The sequence below is a fragment of the Salmo trutta genome, chromosome 28 (genome assembly GCF_901001165.1).
Source record: "Salmo trutta chromosome 28, fSalTru1.1, whole genome shotgun sequence".
Lineage (NCBI taxonomy): Eukaryota > Metazoa > Chordata > Actinopteri > Salmoniformes > Salmonidae > Salmo > Salmo trutta.
The window spans coordinates 27,679,234-27,700,697 of record NC_042984.1 but is presented as its reverse complement, the minus strand read 5'-3'; the positions used below and the strand labels follow the sequence as shown (position 1 = coordinate 27,700,697).

General features: G+C 41.4%; 1 protein-coding gene across 1 annotated transcript in view; it reads left to right on the top strand.

Moving 5' to 3' along the window:
- The first annotated feature begins 296 nt into the window (after positions 1–296).
- Positions 297–21,464, top strand: part of cntn3a.2 (contactin 3a, tandem duplicate 2) — a 77,326-nt gene continuing 56,158 nt past the window's right edge. The window contains exons 1-12 of the mRNA XM_029719446.1: positions 297–964; positions 3,150–3,285; positions 3,432–3,567; positions 5,928–6,103; positions 6,308–6,403; positions 8,139–8,342; positions 9,458–9,560; positions 9,900–10,084; positions 16,451–16,587; positions 17,154–17,283; positions 17,432–17,582; positions 18,910–19,037. Of these exons, the coding sequence (XP_029575306.1) occupies positions 3,231–3,285; positions 3,432–3,567; positions 5,928–6,103; positions 6,308–6,403; positions 8,139–8,342; positions 9,458–9,560; positions 9,900–10,084; positions 16,451–16,587; positions 17,154–17,283; positions 17,432–17,582; positions 18,910–19,037 (1,501 nt within the window). The 5' untranslated portion in view covers positions 297–964; positions 3,150–3,230. The remainder of the gene's footprint in view (positions 965–3,149; positions 3,286–3,431; positions 3,568–5,927; positions 6,104–6,307; positions 6,404–8,138; positions 8,343–9,457; positions 9,561–9,899; positions 10,085–16,450; positions 16,588–17,153; positions 17,284–17,431; positions 17,583–18,909; positions 19,038–21,464) is intronic.

Below are 21,464 nucleotides of genomic sequence, written 5' to 3'. Positions count from 1 at the left end.
TTACGAATTTCAATTTGTTGTGGCTAACGTTAGCTAGGGTAGGGGTTAAGGTTAGGGATAGGAGTTAGGTTAAAGGGTTTTAAGGTTAGGGTTAGCAAACATGCTAAGTAGTTGCAAAGTAGCTAAAAAGTAGTAAGTAGTTGCAAAGTCGCTAATTAGCTAAAAATGCTAAAGATGAGATTCTAACTTTGGGTTGCTAGACATTGCCATTATAGCCCACCCATCCACCCCAACCAATTTAAGTAACCTTCTGTCTTATGTAACCATATCAAATGTAACATAGGCTAACGTACTAATTTGAGTGGTCCAAATGTACGTTTACTATGTTATCTACTCTTCTGAGACCAGGCTGACCGTACAGTTATCAACATATAAATGTTCATAATCCTATAAATACATTTTGATATCCTGATCATTTTTACGCAGTGATGTCCCCACAGTTTTTCTGTCTGCTCAGATCTCTGGCGAAGACTGGCGCAGTTCTTTGGCTTCGGCAGGTGCGTCTGCCATACCTTTCCATCTTTTCTGCTTCTATCGTCTGCTATAGCTACTTCACAGGGAATACGGAGATCTCCCCAAAATACTATTTTTAACATAATCTGCCAACATGAATGTGGCTCGGAGATAGGTCTGCGTTTGTGCTCATCTTTCGTATGGTTGCCGATTTGATTCATGAGCAAACTGTGTGGGTGTTGTTTTTGGGAAAAAGAAAGCGACGTAGGCTATGAGACGCTTCCCTATTTAGTGCCTTCGTTCATTGCCTGTTTTTTCTTACACTGACTGTTTTTTCTTACACTGATTGACCAGTGTTTCGGTTTAACCTGTATGAACGAGCTTGTGTTTCCGACATAAATCGGCGGAAAACGCGTCCGTGGCAGGTCAACTATTTATTATGGCTAAAAGGATTGAATTAGTGCACTGCTGGTCTGAATATATTTCAAGATAAGGAGAAAACGGCCGCTAGGTAAGGAAATTATCAAGCTTGGCGTGTGTGGTCATGCCATTGAAACTGAAAAATCACTGAAACAATGTATGGCTGGATATACATTATGATGGCCATGGTGACAATAATACCAATTTACTTTCAATAAATTGTTATTTGATTGGTAGACTAATTCGTTTTCTTGGTGGGCATCTATCTACCAAAGCCATATGCCTATAGGCTTTGACATGAGGTGTTTCCTCTAAATTATAAACTCAATATAACAGTAACATAATAATAATAATAATACATATTGGAAATATAATGGTTTGTGTGTTTGGTTTGATTAACGAGGATTGAGAAGCATATACCATAAGCTACTCGCAGACTCTGCAAGCACTCACGATGTGTTTGCCATTGATACACATTTGTTGTTTTGTGCAGTTCATTTCTGAAGCTATTTGACATATAGCCAGGCTAATGTTTGTTTGCCAGTTAAATGAGTTGTTGTATATTTCTTACCCAATCTTTCACATCTCTTTGTCCTTCCTATAGAACCCATAGGTGTTATCAACATCTATTGACATCACATCTAATTTTAACATTTCAAATGTAACAAAGCATAGATGTAAAATTGTACATAGGCCTAGTGGGGGTTGCACTCAAAGCTGCATGTGTATTGAAAATGCATTGCATTGCCATGATAGAACCATTTAGGTGTTTCCAATGAGCTGCTGGATACATTTTTCAAGGGACAAACGATGAGAGGTGGGTGGGTGCCTATTAGTTCAGTATCTTGAATATTTCTCTATGCAGAGAGATTCTGACTAACCTGCCAAGGTATGGCTCTGAATGAATTAGTCTGTCTGTTCATGCTTGGGGAAATAAAACAATAATCAAGTAATATGCATATTCTTCTATTGAGTAAGTCAGTGGGAAGTCCTATTATTGTTATGAATGCAGATGTGGCCTCTTTCAGTTTGGGTTGCCTTGCTTTTGAAATGCTGTGTTATTTGGTTACTTGCAGATGCAGAGTAGAAGAGAGGGAGATGTGCTGCTTTTATGGGTTTCAATTGCTGTGATACAGGAAGTGACACAACTCCTTATCTGTCATTCATCCTGCAACAATGTTTGGCCTATTTATCACCAGCACATGTGGTGTCACGTTTATTGAGCAGCTCAGGTTTCAAATAACTTATTTTACACACCTCCTATCACACAACAATCGTCAGCACACAGTGAATCCTATACAGTTTGCAAGGCTGAGCTGTAGACCTACTGGAGAGGTAAAGCATGCAGAATTCTTCATGAGAAGGCGTGGAAAATCCAATTTAGGAGACTTCCAGCAGGAGAAAAGACCCAGTAAACATGAAAGACTGGAGGAAATACTCCCTGAGACCTTACAAATCTGACATTACAGCAGCCAACACACAATTAGCCCCTATAACTACACCACTAAAGCAGACTAGCCCGAGGATTATACCTTAAATGAGGTGTACATCATGTTTGAATTTGTGTGTGTGTTTGTGTGAGAGAGAGAGACAGAGCATTTGTGTGGTATCACATTTGTGTGTTTCGTTCTTCAGTTTATTTGTGTCTAGTTTATTTGTATTTGGGAATCACTGCTCTACTGCAATTAACCTTAGTATTGCAATGCAGACCACGCAATGACCAGCCACTCGCCCTTGATCATGTACCTGTGGGGAATGGATTTCTCATCAAGCTCTCTAGATTCCCTCAGCATGTGGCAAGACATGCTGGTGTCGGTGAGACTAATTGATTGGATGGCACCCAATTCACAGGTCCAGGCTCCTTGGGCCTGAGAGGATAGATTTGTCTCTGTGAAAGATGGAGCTGGGTCAACAGTTGTTCTCCTAATAGATTGGCGTCTGTCTTGTCCCATATGCCACTGAGTGTTCCCTTGCTCGCTCGTATTGTTTGTCTCCATATCAGAATACACAGGATTCATTAACGCTGTTGCTCAATGGGAATGTTGAAACTGGATATTGAAAAAAAACATGGTTAAGAGAAATTGAAGGTTCCCACATTCAGTCCCAACATTCCATCACTCAATATTTCTATATTGCCAATGTCAATTCCATATCCGTCTCGCCTGCCTGTCCAAATGATGGCTAAGCGCGAAAATAGATACAGTATATTTGAAGTTTTCATGAGGTGACATGTATGCTGAGTTTGGTGTTTTTGCTATAATGACTGTCTCCTACAGGTCAGGCCTGTCTGTTCCGGAGAAAAGAGTGTCGTTTAGAGCTTATTGAATGAAAGTCTTATTCGTCCTTCCCTGCCAAAGATGACGTTACCATGGAAACAGCTTCTTCTGCTATCAATCATCGACTGTCTCGCAGGTAGAAAAAAAAGATTTTATGTGTAATGATTCTTTTGTAGGGACATTTACGATTTGAGTGTGACATCTGAAAAAGCTGGAAATCATGTCACAACCAGAATATATGAGTTAAACATTCTGCTACATTGAAGAGTATGTCTTCCCCAGAATGTTTGGACAGTGGATCATTCCATGGTCCAAGATGGAGGATGGAACCCAGTGACTTGTTTATCCCTGTTGATTCTATGGAAGAGGAGGCCACTCTTACGTGTGACGCTAAAGGAATCCCCCCTTCTCAATATAGGTAGGATTCAGACTCACTCACCTGGCTTGAATTTCTATATGACTACGTCTACAACTATGACTACATTTTACACCAGTGCCGCGGGGTCTACTGGTGTTCATCTTTGCTTTTCAATCAGCAACTAATTTACACCTGTGAAATGAGGTGTTTTGACTGTCTGGCCGATCAGGTACTTTAATGGGTCAGGTTTATGTGGTGCTTCTCCCCTGCTCATGCTTTTCACATTAATAGCTTGTTGCTATTTTACAGAGGGGTGAAAAAACCAGTTGCGCAAACAAAAACTAAAAGATGCATTGACTGTCAACTGTCTTTGCTGTGTAGCCCACACTACTCCAGCACAACTGGTGTAAATGAGAAGAATAAAAGTGGTATTGAGCTCACACTACGTTCAGAACCACATCTGGTTGGTATCTCCCCAGCTAAGATGAGGTATTTCCATTTTCTGATTAAAGGCGAGACGAGCGTGTTTAGCATTGCATCTCTTCAGGCTTGCTGTGCTCTGCACCACATGCCCTCAACACCTCCTCAGCTCCTCTCTTGAAGTGTAAATGGGATACACGGTTCCCTCCATTTTATCTTCTCTCGCACTCTCTCTCTCTCTCTTGCTCTCTTTCTCTCTCTCTCACTCCTGCCACTCATGCTCTCATACCCCCAAAGCTGGGAACAGGGTTTCTGAGGTAAAACACAAAAAGACATTGGTCTTGTGCTGCATATTTGGACTCATATAATCAATGAACATGTAAACAGTGTTTATTATATGAGATAAAGAGCAACTGAACTACATAATTCAAATCTAATTGTATTTGTCACATGCTTCGTAAACGACAGGTATAGACTAACAGGGAAATGCTTACTTCCAAACGATGCAGAAATAATTTATTTCGAAAAATTGAAAAATAATAACACAAGTAATGTAACCATGCTGTTTATAATGCACTATGAATAGACTAATATGCTTTTATGGCACATGTTTAGTGCTGTGGGGGCTTCACCCCATAGTGCATTATAACTTACTTGCTATAAGCATTCATAACAGCTCACAGCTCAATTTAACAGCCTTTATATATGCCATGAGTCACCGTCTGGGATCTAATAAGATCCTCTGCCTTACTCTGTTTGGCAAGAGCCCCAGGTCATCAAATCCTATCAATGAATTGCCATGATATAGTAGCGGGATTGATGGACTGAGTTTCAAGGTGCTTTACCTCTCAAATACTATGACATATTTTTTTATGACTTTTCTGGTTAAAAAACGGTCTATGTGGCGTCAGCAGTAGTCATAAACATCAATTGTAGTCCCAAAATTGAATAAAAAGTGTAAGTAGGATAACTTTGGTTATAAAGTCAGTATATTCCAAAACGGAGATTTGCGAGATTTAGGAAATCAATGATGTTAACATTTTCCTTGGACTTGATGGTACCAGCTTTGATTATTGTTCTCTTTTCTATGAGAGTGCAGAAAGGGTGCAATGAAAGGAACGTGTGAAAGCATTGCTGTGTGGGTAGTGTGACTTTGCACCTGCTGTGGTGTTTCATGGTGCTAATGTTCTTATTTAAAGAGAGAAGAACTGAGCATATTATACCCATCGAAAAAGAACAAGGTGCTACTGTTTGTGACTATAGAATGTGCGTTTTTGACCAATAGGCATCTGTGGAGAGTGGAAACAATGTATTTGAGAGTTTGTCTTAAGTGGATGGGATATCCATATCAACCGTAAAACTGTAATAACACTAAATATTATGAATGCATTTGCATGTTATTAAAAGGACATGACACACAATTTAAGTTTGTCGGATGTCTTCAAACTCCAAAAGAAGTCTGTCAAGATGAGTCCACATTCCCTTGCCATCCATTGTGTAGGTCCAACTACAGTATACAGTATGTATCCAATTGAATGGAAAGGATAACACAAATCTGGCAATGATATGGTTCTTAGTATTTCATTTGGGATTGTGGGATATAGCTGGATCTACAAAGTAGATGGCCTGGGACATGAACTTATCTCAACAGGCATTCATCTTCTTTATCGTAGCTTGAAGATGTACAAATTGTTATGAATGGTTATGGATATTGATATGTACTTCAAATAGTGACATAGTAAAGACTCATGCACAGTATGTCCCTTCCTTTGAAATGACAAAACAACAAAAGCAACAAACAACCATAAACCGTACCTACCTGTATGTTATTTTTTATCATTGACCTTAAAATAACAATAAACTTTAAGTACTGTCCAAATAACGGTTGCTGACTTTATTGAGTTTTAGTTTTCAATTTGCTCACATAAATCCACTGTGGTCAATAGATAGAGATGTTTTGTGAATATTGCCAGCAGCTGATGGTATTTCTGCCCTCGCAGATGGTCACTGAATGGAACTCTCATAAATCTGGAGTTGGACCACCGGCGTCGGTTGTCTGGGGGCAACCTCATCATAAGAAGTCTGGACCGCTACCAGGATGGGGGACGGTACCAGTGTACAGCCTATAACACAATGGGAGCCGTTCTCAGCAGAAGAGCAAGCCTACAGTTTGCCTGTAAGTGAAGAACAGGCCATAATACTGCCTCCTGTCACGCTGCATTATTTTGCATTATTACATTGTCACCATTGATAATAACACACCATACCTTATAAGTGCGTTATAATGCTTTACATGCAGGTGGTTCATAGGGGGAAATGAGTGTCATCAGTGCTGTATTTATATTCTCAGATGTCATAAATTGACCTGTTACTCTTCTAGACTTGGATCATTTTAAACTCCACACAAGAAGTGCGGTGTCAGTTCGAGAAGGACAAGGAGTTGTGTTACTCTGTGGAACACCCACCTCCTCAGGAGGTATTGAATTACTTTTGTTATCTTCTTTTACACTTGACAGTCCTATGTGAATCGACACAACATTTCAACTATACTTTAGCACTACTACTTCAGCATGATTTTGCAGTCATATTACAGTTTAATCAGTGCTTTTGGTGCAATTTTTTCAACTGATAGCACAAAACTCAAATCGTCAAGAAGGCTTCATGTCCAAATCGTCCTAAAGTATTGTCCTAGATTGATTGTGTTGCTCAATGAAGTTACATATAGGTCAATTCCACACCAGTTTGGCCTAAAGATAGTCATGATGTTTCGATCTTCCTCGAATAAAATCCATACAAAGGTTGTTTGGGGGAATTAAGAAATATTTAAATAAAGTTGGAACATCTGTGAGATTTTGTTGTTACCCAGGTCTCCTTTAAGACACTACAACGATTAGTCTGTAGATGCTACAAAGTCTTGGTGTCTTTTCAAAACTTACCGTGCGCTCTGAAATATGAGTAGTGTTTACATTAAGAATGCAATTTATTTACTTTAATATATAGATAACATAAATATAAATCTAACATATTTAACATATATAACATCTGAGAGCAGTGTGTAGGTATATGGATGTTGACTGTGCATAGGTGTTGGCACTGAGGAAGAAGTAATTTGATGGTAGGGGTTGTCTCATGACACATCCCTTTTGTCCTCTCTCCATCTCTTTGGGAGCTTTCCTCAAAACACGTGACGCCAGGTATAAGGGGTTATGCCACCCTTTATAAAGCAGAGCATTTTGGGAAATTGACATAGTGCACTATGTCACATTTGGCTATAAACTCTATAGAGGGAGTGGTTATGTCACCCTTTATACACAAATCAAATCCATCCCAAAGACACATTGTCTTTATGGCTGTGTTTACATAAGTGGCCCAATTCAGATCTTTTTTACACTGTTACCCTGTGAATGTGAAGTCATCCTGCGTCATACTTCCGGATCATGTCATGTCCTGGATCTTTTGAATGGGCTCCCAGATTATATCGTAAAATGTATGAAAATACGGTCATTTAAGATATATACAATTATAATCGTATTTGATTATTGATTTACTCACACCTGATGCCTTTCATCAAAATATTTGATGCTCAAGAAGTAAGACATATCGTTGAAAATTAGAAAAGTCTCTTGCAGCGTTGTTAACATGCTGGAGCGCGCCTGCTCAAGCTGAGGACCTACAGGATGGTAAGAACCCATTTGCTACAGGCAATTTGATGTGTTTCATAATAGATGATGCTTTTTTTTGGTGAAAGTTGCCACCCAGTACTTTTTGAAAATGTAAAAAAAAAAATGTTTCTGAAGACTGGCAAGCTGTCGAAACACCTTTAAGCAGTTGTTTTTATGTCTGTAGTTCAAATGAAAGAGTTGTACCGTTTTGGCTTCGTGCTTTTTCTTAGGCGTCAAATTCGTAGACATTTTTTTCTAAACACATATACATTTTAATATATATCTTAAATGACCACGTTTTCATGGATTTGAGGATGCATTTTTGAAGCCCATTCTTAACCTACAAAACGCAGATCCCAGAAGAAACAATTAGCGTCACTTTCATAGGGTATTGGTGTTTTGACAAATCACATCAGATCTTTGCCAATTGGGCAAAAGATCAGAACTGGGCTGCCTGTATAAAGGCAGCATTTGTGTTATTGGTTTCAAGTTTTGAATGTTACGTCATATCAGTAGTTGGCTAAATCTCCCCCTCATTTCCCTTTCTAGATCTTAGTTATTCATGGGTCTTCAATGAATACCCATACTTCGTCCAGCAAGACAACCGGCGCTTCGTATCTCAGGAGACTGGCAACCTGTACATCGCCAAAGTGGAGCCCTCAGATGTGGGCAACTATACCTGTGTGGTGATGAACAGCATCACAAAGGGCAAAGTTCACAGCTCACCCACATCTCTGGTCCTGAGGAAAGACGGTAAGCTTATTCATCAGAAGACCTTGCATAATGATTCATAACATACAGATAGCAGGCATTGTAGCTAGGCTTTCATTGAGCCAGATAACATTTTGTAGTATAATAAAAATGGACTTTTATTTTGAAGACACCTTATACATGATGTTGAATAAATGTGTTATGAATGTGGTATGAATGATACAGCGACATTCATGAAGGTGTCATGACTTGTTTCGTAAAGGCGTTATGTACAGTATACCTCCTTCGTATAAGCTAACATTGTTATTACCTGATATGCATTGTTTAGTTGCCAGGCCATGTTCATTATAGCTCTATGTAGGCTTTATCACTGATGATCCAGGTGCCTTGTTATCTTACTCTGCTTTTTTAACAACTGCCTGTACTTGGAGGAATCCAATGAACTGTTCCTTATAGCTACAGTATCTCTGCAGCTCTTCACGCTTTTGCAGAAAGTAAACACTGCCTTTGGGTTGAATTAAACATTTAAATATTAACCATACATTCAAAATCAGCCAGACCCTCAAGAGATAACCTCAGAGTATTCCACCCAGGAACTGAGGCTTTAAATTATTTGATGCTGTTATTTCGCTACTCTCCCTCGACTGCATGCTTAAAGCTGCAATATGTCACTTTTTAGGGCGACCCTGACAAATACATTAAAAACATGTGTAAGAAGTTGTAGATCTGTCCTATGTGCGCTATTTCTATGCTTCCTGTTCTTAAGTGTCGTTTTTGCCTCTTTTACTTTCGTTTTTTGCACACCGGTTTCAAACAGCAGAAAATACAATATTTTTGGTTATGGAAAATATATTTCACAGCAGTTTAGATGGTACAATGATAATCTACACAATACTTGCTTGTTTTGTCACATAAACTGAAATTAGGTGAACTATTAGAATTTCTGCAACCAGGAAATGATGGAGCGATTTCTGCATAGTGTACCTTTAAGTGGAGTAGTAGTTCAGTTCACCTAAGAAATAGTGTTTATGCATGTATTTTTTCTGTTAGTTTATACAATGCTTTTGTTGGGCCTCACAATGCAAGGTGTATATATAGCTTGTAAGTCATGAATAATGGAAGCATGAACAACAACTACTTGTACTTGTACGTCATAGGAGTAATGGGAGAATACGAGCCGAAAATAGAAGTTCATTTCCCCGACACCGTACCAGCAGCAAAAGGATCAGTGGTTACACTGGAGTGTTTTGCTCTTGGGAAGTAAGCTGTATTTCTTGGAGCATGTTTTCAATCTTCCCTCTTCTTTCACTCACTTAAAGCATTTTGGGATTTTTATAGAGAAGTGTCACTAGGGCAATTATGTTTGTTAGACTGTGGCATCTCTCTATTATTCGCCAGAACAGCTTTTGAATACAATGATTGTCAACGTCAGTTTGTGAAGAGCCACATGCATACTTTCTTCAAATGAATTTCTCTCTTTATTTAATGGATAGAATACAAAAATAAGTTGCATAAAATCTCTTTGGATATGGTCTAACAGTGAAGATGTGGAGTCGACACTCTAGATCTATAACATGTTTTGCTTTCTGTCTTTCCTAGCCCTGTCCCTGAGATTACGTGGAAGAGGGCTAATGGAGTCCCTTTCCCCAGCAAAGTGAAGATGAAGTACTCCAATGCCGTCTTGGAGATCCCCAGCTTCCAACAGGACGACACGGGGGGCTATGAGTGTGTGGCCGAAAACAAGATGGGGAAGAACATCGCTACAGGCCGATTGGCCTTCCATGGTACTGTCACCCTGTGGGATCGCAAATATAATTTTAACCATCAGGCGAGTCAGTTAAAAACACTCCTTTTTACAATGACAGCCTGATAAGTGGCTAGAGGCAAGTGCAGCAATAGATAATGAAAATGATATGTACAATAAAGTTCCAAACAAGACCGACATTTTTTTATATTTTTTTATTTTATTTCACCTTTATTTAACCAGGTAGGCTAGTTGAGAACAAGTTCTCATTTACAACTGCGACCTGGCCAAGATAAAGCAAAGCAGTGCGACACAAACAACAACACAGAGTTACACATGGAATAAACAAGCGTACAGTCAATAACACAATAGAAAAAAAATAAAGTCTATATACAGTGTGTGCAAATGGTGTGAGGAGGTAAGGCAATAAATAGGCCATAGTAGCAAGTAATTACAATTTAGCAAATTAACATTGGAGTGATAGATGTGCAGATGATGATGTGCAAGTAGAAATACTGGTGTGCAAAAGAGCAAAAAAGCCAATAAAAACAATATGGGGATGAGGTAGGTAGATTGGATGGGCTATTTACAGATGGGCTATGTACAGCTGCAGTGATCAGTTAGCTGCTCGGATAGCTGATGTTTAAAGTTAGTGAGGGAAATATAAGTCTCCAGCTTCAGCGATTTTTGCAATTCGTTCCAGTCACTGGCTGCAGAGAACTGGAAGGATTGGCGGCCAAAGGAGGTGTTGGCTTTGGGGATGACCAGTGAGATATACCTGCTGGAGCGCGTGCTACGGGTGTGTGTTGTTATTGTGACCCGTGAGCTGAGATAAGGCGGAGCTTTACCTACCAAAGACTTATAGATGACCTGGAGCCAGTGCGTCTGGCGACGAATATGTAGCGAGGGCCAGCCGATAAGCGCATACAGGTCGCAGTGGTGGGTGGTATATGGGGCTTTGGTGACAAAACGGATGGCACTGTGATATACTGCATCCAGTTTACTGAGTAGAGTGTTGGAGGCTATTTTGTAAATTACATCGCCGAAGTCGAGGACCGGTAGGATTGTCAATTTTACTAGGGTATGTTGAGTGAAGGACGCTTTGGTGCGGAATAGCAAGCCGATTCTAGATTTAATTTTGGATTGGAGGTGTTTAATATGAGTCTGGAAGGAGAGTTTACAGTCTAGCCAGACACCTAGGTATTTGTAGTTGTCCACATTCTAAGTCAGAACCGTCCAGAGCAGTGATGCAAGTCGGGCGGGCCGGTGCGGGCAGCGAAAGGCTGAAAAGCATGTATATAGTTTTACTAGCGTTTAAGTGCAGTTGGAGGCCACGGAAGGAGTGTTGTATGATATTGAAGCTCGTTTGGAGGTTTGTTAACACAGTGTCCAAAGAAGGGCCAGATGTATACAGAATGGTGTCGTCTGCATAGAGGTGGATCAGGGAATCACCCGCAGTAAGAGCGACATCGTTAATATATACAGAGAAAATAGTCGGCCCGAGAATTGAACCCTGTGGTACCCCCATAGAGACTGCCAGAGGTCCGGACAACAGGCCCATCACATTACAAAAGGACAAAAACACATGGCAAGAACACAACAAACAGTAAAAACAATCCATATATGGTCAGCAATCATTTGTTAGCACATCAAATACAATAAGCATACCATCCTACTTTCAAGAGGGATGGATTTATCCATTTGGAAAATGTTCACTACATTTTACAACCATGAACACACACTATTGGTCATTATGAAAGCTGTGCTATTTTCAAGATAATGCACAGGCTCTCATGCCATCATTATATTGCTGTTGCTACTACTAATTGGCAAAGTACAGCCACTGTTGGTATTATAATGTAATAATATATTATTTGTTTATTGATTATACACTGAACAAAAATATAAATGCAACATGCAACAATTTCAAAGATTTGACTGAGTTACAGTTCATATAAGGAAATCCATCAATTGAAATCAATGAATTAGGCCCTAATCTATGGATTTCACATGACTGGAAATACAGATATGCATCTGTTGGTCACAGATACCTTTAAAAAGGGGCGTGGATCAGAAAACCAGTCAGTATCTGGTGTGACCATTTGCCTCATGCAGCGCAACATCTCCTTCAAATAGAGTTGATCAGGCTATTCATTCCTTTACACTTGTGTGTACAAGGTAGTTGTTGTGAAATTGTTAGATTACTTGTTAGATATTACTGCACAGTCGGAACTAGAAGCACAAGCATTTCGCTACACTCGCATTAACATCTGCTAACCATGTGTATGTGACCAATAAAATTTGATTTGATTTGATTGTGGCCTGTGGAATGTTGTTCCACTCCTCTTCAATGGTTGTGCGAAGTTGCTGGATATCGGCGGGAACTGGAACACGCTGTTGTACACGTCAATCCAGAGCATCCCAAACATGCTCAATGGGTGATATGTCTGGTGAGTATGCAGGCCATGGAAGAACTGGGACATTTTCAGCTTCCAGGAATTGTTTACAGATCCTTGTGACATGGGTGATGGCGGCGGATGAATGGCACCACAATAGGCATCAGGATCTCGTCACGGTATCTCTGTGCATTCAAATTGCCATCAATAAAATGCAGTTGTGTTCTTTGTCTGTAGTTTATGCCTGCCGATACCATAACCCCCCTCCCGTCACCATGGGGCACTTTTTTCACAACGTTGACATCAGTAAACCGCTCGCCCACACAACTCCATACACTGTCTGCAATCTGCCTTGTACAATTGAAACCGGGATTCATCTGTGAAGAGCACACTTCTCCAGCATGCCAGTGGCCATCGAAGATGAACATTTTCCCATTGAAGTTGGTTACGACGCCGAACTGCAGTCAGGTCAAGACCCTGGTGAGGACGATGAGCAACGATGAGGTTCCTGAGACGGTTTCTGACAGTTTGTGAAGAAATTCTTCGGTTGTACAAACCTACAGTTTCATCAGCTGTCCGGATGGCTGGTCTCAGATAATCCGGCAGGTGAAGAAGCCGGATGTGAAGGTCCTGTGCAGGCGTGGTTACGGTTGTGAGACCGGTTCGAATAACTGCCAAATTCTCAAAAACTAAGTTGGAGGCGGCTTATGGTAGATAAATGAACATTCAATTCTTTGGCAAGAGCTCTGGTGGACATTCATGCAGTCTGTGGCTGTAACGACTGTCGTAGCGAGGGGACCAAAGCGCAGCGTGTTGAGTGCTCATGATGAAATTTATTATAACTCTAAAACACTAAAGACAAAATAACAAACAGAAAACGATCAGCTCACAGTTCTGTCAGGTACTGAAGATTAAACAGAATACAACTGCCCACAACACAGGTGGAAAAAAACCCTACTTAAGTATGATCTCCAATTAGAGACAACGACGACCAGCTGCCTCTAATTGGAGATCATCCCAAAAAACAACAACATAGAAATAGAAAACTAGAACTAAACATAGATATAGAAAACATAAAAAACCACAAAACACCCCCTGTCACGCACTGACCTACTCTACCATAGAAAATAACATCTTACTATGGTCAGGGCGTGACAATACCCCCCCCCCCCAAAGGTGCAGACTCCTAAAAAACTAAAAACTAAAAAGGGAGGGTAGGGTGGGTAACTACTGTTTATGGTGGCTCTACTGCAGTCCACATAACCTTATCCTCCAGCAGAGGAGGCGGCTCCGGTTCGGGGCGTAACCCCCGCTCCACCCGCTGATCCCTCTGCTTTAGTACCACCGGACCGTGGATCGTCGTCGAAGGAACCGGACTGTAGATCATCGCTGGAGGTTCTGGGCTGCAGGCCGCCGCTGGAGGGTCTGGGCTGCAGGCCGCCGCTGGAGGTTCTGGGCTGCAGGCCGCCGCTGAAGACTCTGGGCTGCAGGCCGCCGCTGAAGACTCTGGGCTGCAGGCCGTCTCAGGAGGTTCCGGGCTGCAGGCCGTCTCAGGAGGTTCCGGGCTGCAGGCAGTCTCAGCAGGTTCCGGGCTGCAGGCCGTCTCTGGAGGCTCCGGACTGGGGAGCGTCGCTGTAGGCTCCGGACTGGGGAGCGTCGCTGGAGGCTCCGGACTGGGGAGCGTCGCTGGAGGTTCCGGACTGGGGACCATTGCTGCAGGCTCCGTGCCATGGATCATCACTACAGGTTCCGCGCCATGGATCATCACTGGAGGCTTTGTGCCATGGATCATCTCTACAGGCTTCGGACCATAGATCATCACTGGAGGCTTCTTTTGTGGAGCTGGAATAGGTCTCACCGGACTAGGGAACGTCGCTGGGAGTTCTGGACTAGGGAATGTCGCTGGAGGCCGGGTGCGCTGAGCAGGCACAGGGTATACTGGGCCGTGGAGGCGCATTGGAGGTCTGGAGCTTATGGCTGGCACAACCCGTCCTGGCTGGATAACCCCCGTAGCCCGGCAAGCGCGGGGCGTTGTAACAGGTCGCACAGGTTTGTGTTGGCGAACAGGGGGTACCGTGCGTAGAGCTGGCGCAGGATAACCTGGGCCGAAGAGACGCACCGGAGACCAGGAACGCTGAGCAGGCACACTCCTTCCTGGCTGAATGCCAACTCTAGCACGGCAATTGTGGGAAGCTTTCCCCCGAGCGTACCGGGCTGTAGCTGCGCACTGGCGACACAGTGCGCATCCCCTCATAACACAGTGCTTGCTCGATCACTCGCCCCCCACGGTAAGCACGGGGAGTTGGCTCAGGTCTCAACCCCGACTTCGCCAATCTCCCGGTGTGCCCCCCCCCCAATTTTTTGGGGGGGGATGCCTCTCGGGCTTCCGTTGTTGCCGTGCTTGTTCCTCATAGTATCGTTGTTCCGCTTTCGCTGCCTCTATCTCCTCTTGCGGATGGCGATACTCCCCAGGCCTTGTCCAGGGTCCTGCCCCATCCAGGATTTCCTCCCAGGTCCAATCCTCCTGACCACGCTGCTTGGTCCTTTGGTGGTGGGTAGTTCTGTAACGACTGTCGTAGTGAGGGGACCAAAGCACAGCGTGTTGAGTGCTCATGATGAAATTTATTATAACTCTAAAACACTAAAGACAAAATAACAAAGAGAAAACGATCAGCTCACAGTGGCATTGTGTTGTGTGATAAAACTGCACATTTTAGAGTGGCCTTTTATTATCCCCAGCACAAGGTGCACCTGTGTAATGATCATGCTGTTTAATCAGCTTCTTGTCAGGTGGATGGAATATCTTGGCAAAGGAGAAATGCTCACTAACAGGGATGTATGGAACATTTCGGGGATATTTTATTTCAGCTCATGAAACATGGGACAAACACTTGTTGCATTTCTATTTTTGTTTAGTGTGCATTGTTGTTATCTGTAAGCATTGCAGGCAACTCTATTTTTGATTTTCAGTTATCATTCTGGTAGAAAACAATTCCAGTTGGGACAGGCATAGTCTCATATTGGAAGTATATTTTGTAATACTTTTACTTCAATTATTACATTTTTTTATGCCTGGATTGCTTCTGTTTCCTCTCCTTCTCTTTCCCATGGTCTCGTGGCTGAGGCAAAATAACACTTTTCTAATTGGAGTTGACAGGATGTTAACAAGTGACAATGGTGTTAAATGACTTTCTGCAAAAGTTCCTTGAAACCCAGTTTGGTACTGGGAATAGGTCAGAGGTGAGTTGAACGGTGAAACCGATTTGAATTATGATCATTACAGTCTGGGAGCGTTGCAGGTGAAAAGCTTTGTGTCATCTCTGTAGGAATTCCCTAATCTCTAGTGCATTCAAGTACATGATAGCGCTGCTTACAGAGGGTGACACAGTTTGAACAGAGAATTGCACATTGTTCCTCACTGTGAAGCCAAGTGCATGTTTGTGTTACTTAAGATAGCAGATACAGTGAAAGGGACATTGTCCTGTGTAGGGTGCAGCTTTCGGATGGGACGTTAAAACGGAAGTCCTGACTCTCTGTGGTCACTAAAGATCCCGTGGCACTTATCATAAGAGTAGAGGTGTTAACCTCAGTGTCCTGGCTAAAATTCACAATCTGGCCCTCATACCATCATGGCAAGCTAATCACCAACAGCTTTCAGTTGGCTCATTCATCCCCTCCCCTCTCCCTTGCAACTCTTCACCACGTCGTTGCTGTAAAAGAGAATGTGTTCTCAGTCAACTTCCTTAGTAAAATATACAGTAGAGTTTTGTCTACTGTTTTGCAAAAAAAAGTGTTTAGCATTTGCATTTAGTTTGTAAACAATGAGAAATTACTAACTGTAAGAAAAGGTTATTGTTTTGGCCATGTGGATCCCAGTTTTGCTCACGTAGATCCCAGTTTCCTTCACAGTGTTCAAACAATCGAGAAAAACTGTAAGAGGACTTCCCCTTTAAAACCCTCTACTAATATGCAGTCAGTCATTGACATGGAGTATTTTGGATCTTTCATAGCCAAACCTCAGTGGATTCAGACCATGAGAGACACGGCCCTGGCCATAGAGGAGAGGCTTCACTGGGAGTGCAGGGCCAACGGGAAGCCCAAACCCTCCTACAACTGGCTGAAAAATGGCCAAGTGCTGATCACTGAGGTAAACCCCACCTTCCCATCCATCTCTCATGAGTTCTTTGTCCGTTTTACAGAAAGGAACGTGCTAGCACACTGAACATTTCACAATCAAATCCAACTTTTAGGAGTATAAGCAATATCCAGTCACCTTCCTTACTTACATTGAAACATTGCTTTGCACCTGTGACATGGGTGTGCATGGAGAGAGATATTGCGTGTGTGTGAGAGAAAGATAGCGTATCAGACTCTCGACAAGCTGCTCCATTTCAAGAGAACAGGCAAACACTCTCCATTATTCATAGCCCATGTTCAGGCTTCTGCGGAGTGAGTTAATCTACTGTGAAAAGTACACGGTAGCAAACCAAACTTAAGCCCCCAGAGAAGTGCATCTAGATGTTTCTAGCGCATGCACTTTTATACCACTTTGTTATTGTTTACATTAGCTGGATATTTTGTTTAGTTTTACTCCTTACCAAAACCCTCCTAATGGTTATTTGTACTGTGATAAGTGTGTTTTATTATATTATGTTGAAATGACCTTAACATTTACTTGTACTCCACATGCTACTTGTGTCTGTGCTTTATCAGGAGAGGGTCTACGTTGACAACGGGGTCCTGTTGATCTCGTCTTTGAACCTGTCTGATGCCGGGATGTACCAGTGTGTGGCAGAGAATAAATATGGTGTCATCTATTTCAGCACTGAGCTCATGGTCTTAGGTATGGTGGCTTTTATCCATTTCTAAAACATTGTGTGACTCTGTCCAACAAATCAAAAAGGTCATATTACTGTTCTTTGAAAGGTTATAAGGATTCGATAATAACGGGGTCAATAATCATGTTTTTTACATTTCCTGTGTCCCTTCAGCCTCTTCTCCAGACTTCACTGGTAACCTGCTCAGAGCCCTGCTTAAAGCCAAGGCCGGCACCATAGTGACTCTAGAGTGTAAGCCCCAAGCCTACCCCACTGCTAGCATCCTGTGGAAGAAAGGCAACCAACCCATCCACACCAATGACAGGTAACGTCTTACAGTACATTCTATATATTCTTCGATTCCCCCTTTCTTCTCCACCCATATTAGTGCTTCAAATTACATTGGTCGGACGATGATCTGTTCCTAATTTATTTCAGCCTTATTTAGACAGGTACAAGAACATACTGATTTCTGCAAGAAAGGATGTATTTCTCAATTGGTAATTTTTCTTTGGTAGTACATACAAGCGCCTTTCAAGAAGGAAGAGCTTACATAAAAATAATATGTACTTATATAATTTGTAATCATATCAAGAAAATATCTAAATGTCAATGACTAGCTATTAGTTTCATAACTGATTGTGTACACTTAAAATGTTTAAATAGAATGTTCAGAATAACAGACACAATTCAAAGTCAATGGGTTAGAATTTACCCACTGGGCACAGACGTCAATTCATTGTCTATTCCACGTTGGTTCAACGTCATTTCATTGAAATGACGTGGAAACAACATTGATTCAACCAGTGTTTAACCAGTGGGTAGATTTATTTCAAAGAATTTTAGGCACTGGTGCCCACTGGTGTTGACAGGGTTAAACACATGACAAGTTGAATGTAAACAGGGTCATGTTCATTTGTCAAGAAAACAGACAAACTCATTTTCGTTTTCCATTACAGAACATTTTAAAACGTTTTCCGTTCAATGCCTTAATGAAAATGACCCAGTGTAGCGGACATGAGTCGGGCTTATGGTATCCTGATGAGGTAGCCCTGCCTGGGAGAATAGCAAAGCACCCTTTAATGGTTGAAACAGCCGACCAATCAGTCTGTTACCAGCGCTTAGCAAACTTTTTGTTCTACCAAATACAATGTTATTTTACAGAAAACAAATTAACAACAGACTTTCAGCATGCTTATTTGAAAGGGCACTCAACATGCTCGGCACTGACACTAATGACTGATGATTGGCTGAAACATGCATGTCAATCTCTTCTGGCTCAAAATTGGGGAGAGAGTGACTGCATCACTATTTGTCTTTGTGCGAGATGTTGATGTGTTGAAGGTTGCAAACTGTCTTAAGCAGTTTGGACATTCATCGGTACCACACAAGATATGGAACCAGAGGTCTTTTCACAGTCTCCAGGTCTAGCATAGAAGCTTGGAAACGCATAGTATTAAATAGAGCCATAACTACATGGAACTCTCTGACACCCCAGGTAACTCAAGCTAGCAATAAAATAAGATTTTTTTAAAAACAGATAAAAGAACACCATACGGCACAACGGGGGCTTTGAATAGACACACAGACATTTTTATGTTGAGATTCTGAGATTCTACCCGTGTCACCAGCTTCTCCATCTACCCCCACAGAATCACTCTCTCTCCAGATGGAACTTTGAGAATCACTAATGTGACCAAGTATGATGCAGGCAGCTACACCTGCTTTGCCAGAAACCGATTTGGGACCTCCAGCACCACTGGAAGACTCCTCGTCACAGGTAAGGTGTTGCATTACACAGTAGTTTAGCCCTAACCAAGCCTACACTCTGTCTAACCAAGGGTTACCAAAGGTAAGAGCTAAGCTAGCTCATCTCTGATACTGATACTGAGCTCTGACTTGAGGGCAGAAAACATTACCAGATTCATGGTTTGCATCCCACAGTTTTTTTTTTTGTCATGGGAATTTCATTGCGTTGAGCTGTGTTCCCTACTGTAGAGTACACCCTACTGTACATTTTGCAGTAGGTATAATAATGCATTGGAAAGGTGTTTGTGAAACTACTTGATCTTTGTATACTTGGATGCAGCCATCCAATTGACTCGAACAAATGAAATGCCCCTGAGCCGAAATAACAAAGTTGTCGTGAAAGTATGCTTTTATTGCCGATTTTGAAGTGTATTTCTAGAGGAGGGCTTGTTGATCGTTTTCCAGGTTCTATTAACTATTCAATTCTGACGCCCTCTGGTGGCATTTTCTAAACGATGCATAATATTATATACTACCATCATGAAGTACATTTCAGTTTGAAAGCTATAAGTCCTACAAACACATGCTTAGTACTGTTAGAAAGATAAGAACTGTGGCTACTGTTTTAGGTTTTAAATAAAATATGTCACCAATTAATGTTACAAAAGGATTAATAAAATAAAATGTTGTCACTCTAAGCATGCACACAGCTATTTTAAAAGTGCAGGGCTTGTGCAACGTATTTTTTTGTCTTAAAGGAATCTTTTTTTGTCTTACAAGAATGATATACATAATGAGGAGAAAGCTTTAGTATCTATCCATTGATGCAAATATATCCCCTGTCTGATTCCCAGTTCATCCACTAGAGAGCAGTAGGAGATCACATGACATCTCTTGGCCACTTGAAACCAGTTGTGTCTGGTTTGGGTAGTGAGTCACTGTGCCAAAATGGCTGAACAGATTTTCAAGCATGACATATGAAAATGACCATAGGAATCAGGCCTTTCAAGATATTGGGTTAGTGTTTTAAAATAAGACACAGACAGGTGAGAAAACTTCAAACTATTTTCCCATTCACTTTTCCTATTGTATATTAGTGAGATAGATCAACGGCGCATGTGGAGGATGCATACAAAGGAAATGTGGATAGACAAGGAAATGCATTGCTTTATATTGACCATCAGGGTGTACCCTTTCCATGCATACTAAATGTTTTCACTTTTGGTGATTTGATCTGCATAGCATACTCTATGAGTATGACTATAGCTCATGATTTATGGCCTTTATGGAGGCGTGGTGGGGGGTGGAGGTAATGACATTTCCAGCAGTACGATTTGAGTTCAATATCCAAAAAGACAAGGGCTGTAGCTTTCAAATGATATGTCAATTTCAATTTTCGAACAAAAATAAATATGGGGGGGTACCCCCCACACTCGCCGGGCCCTGTATAGGGCCAAAAGAACAACTCCTCAGAGTTTAACAGGTGAGCCGAATGGTAACTGTCCATTTGGCTGCCAAACACTGCATTTCTTTTTAAACCGTACTGTGGTAATTGCATTTTCTGAGGATTTATTCAGAGAATAGATATATAGAGACTCATGAGGCATCTTTTACATATCATTGTTCATGCCGAGGCTCCAAATACAATCCCTGCAATAGTGATATATTTCTTATCCCTTCATTCTTTCTTTTGTGATTTATTGATTTTATTTAGCAAGATAGAGCAAGGTTGTAATTAATTGTCCTGACTTTTGAAGCACAGCGGCCTCCGACAAACAATGGCTGTAGTGGTTGCAACTCAGTGCCCTTATTGTGTGGTCAGCAGGTGCTGTGTGTGTGTAAGCATGTGTGTCTGTGGGTTAACTCATCTCGTGGATAGCAGTCCCACCACCTCGAAGTATCAATCACCTCTCTGCTTTTTTATCGGATTTATCTGGGTATTGTAATTGCTTTCAGGATTACAAAAGATTATTCCAGTCATGTCAGCAAACAGTATCAGCTCTTATTAGTAACAAGCCTGTTTAATAACCCTTTACTTGGCTAATCTGTTGTAATACTTCCATAATTCTGGCCTGAATACTGTAAGACTTATTGCTTTACATAACCTGTCTGTTTACGGTGTAACATTTCCAATATCCATAATTACCTTGTTTCAGGGTTGGGTAGCTTACTTTATAAATGTAATCCATTACAGTTACTAGTTACCTGTCCAAAATTTTAATCAGTAACGTAAATTTTGGATTACCAAAACTCAGTAACGTAATATGATTACATTCAGTTACTTTTAGATTACTTTCCCCTTAAGAGGCATTAGAAGAAGACAAAAATGTATGTTACCAATTGAACTATTGCAGGATAAATCAATGTTAAAGTTTACATAGCTGGCCATATATGGATGTTACATTTTACTTTACTGGGTTGGATATGTAGGCTTCTTCTAACCCATCGCTTTCTACTA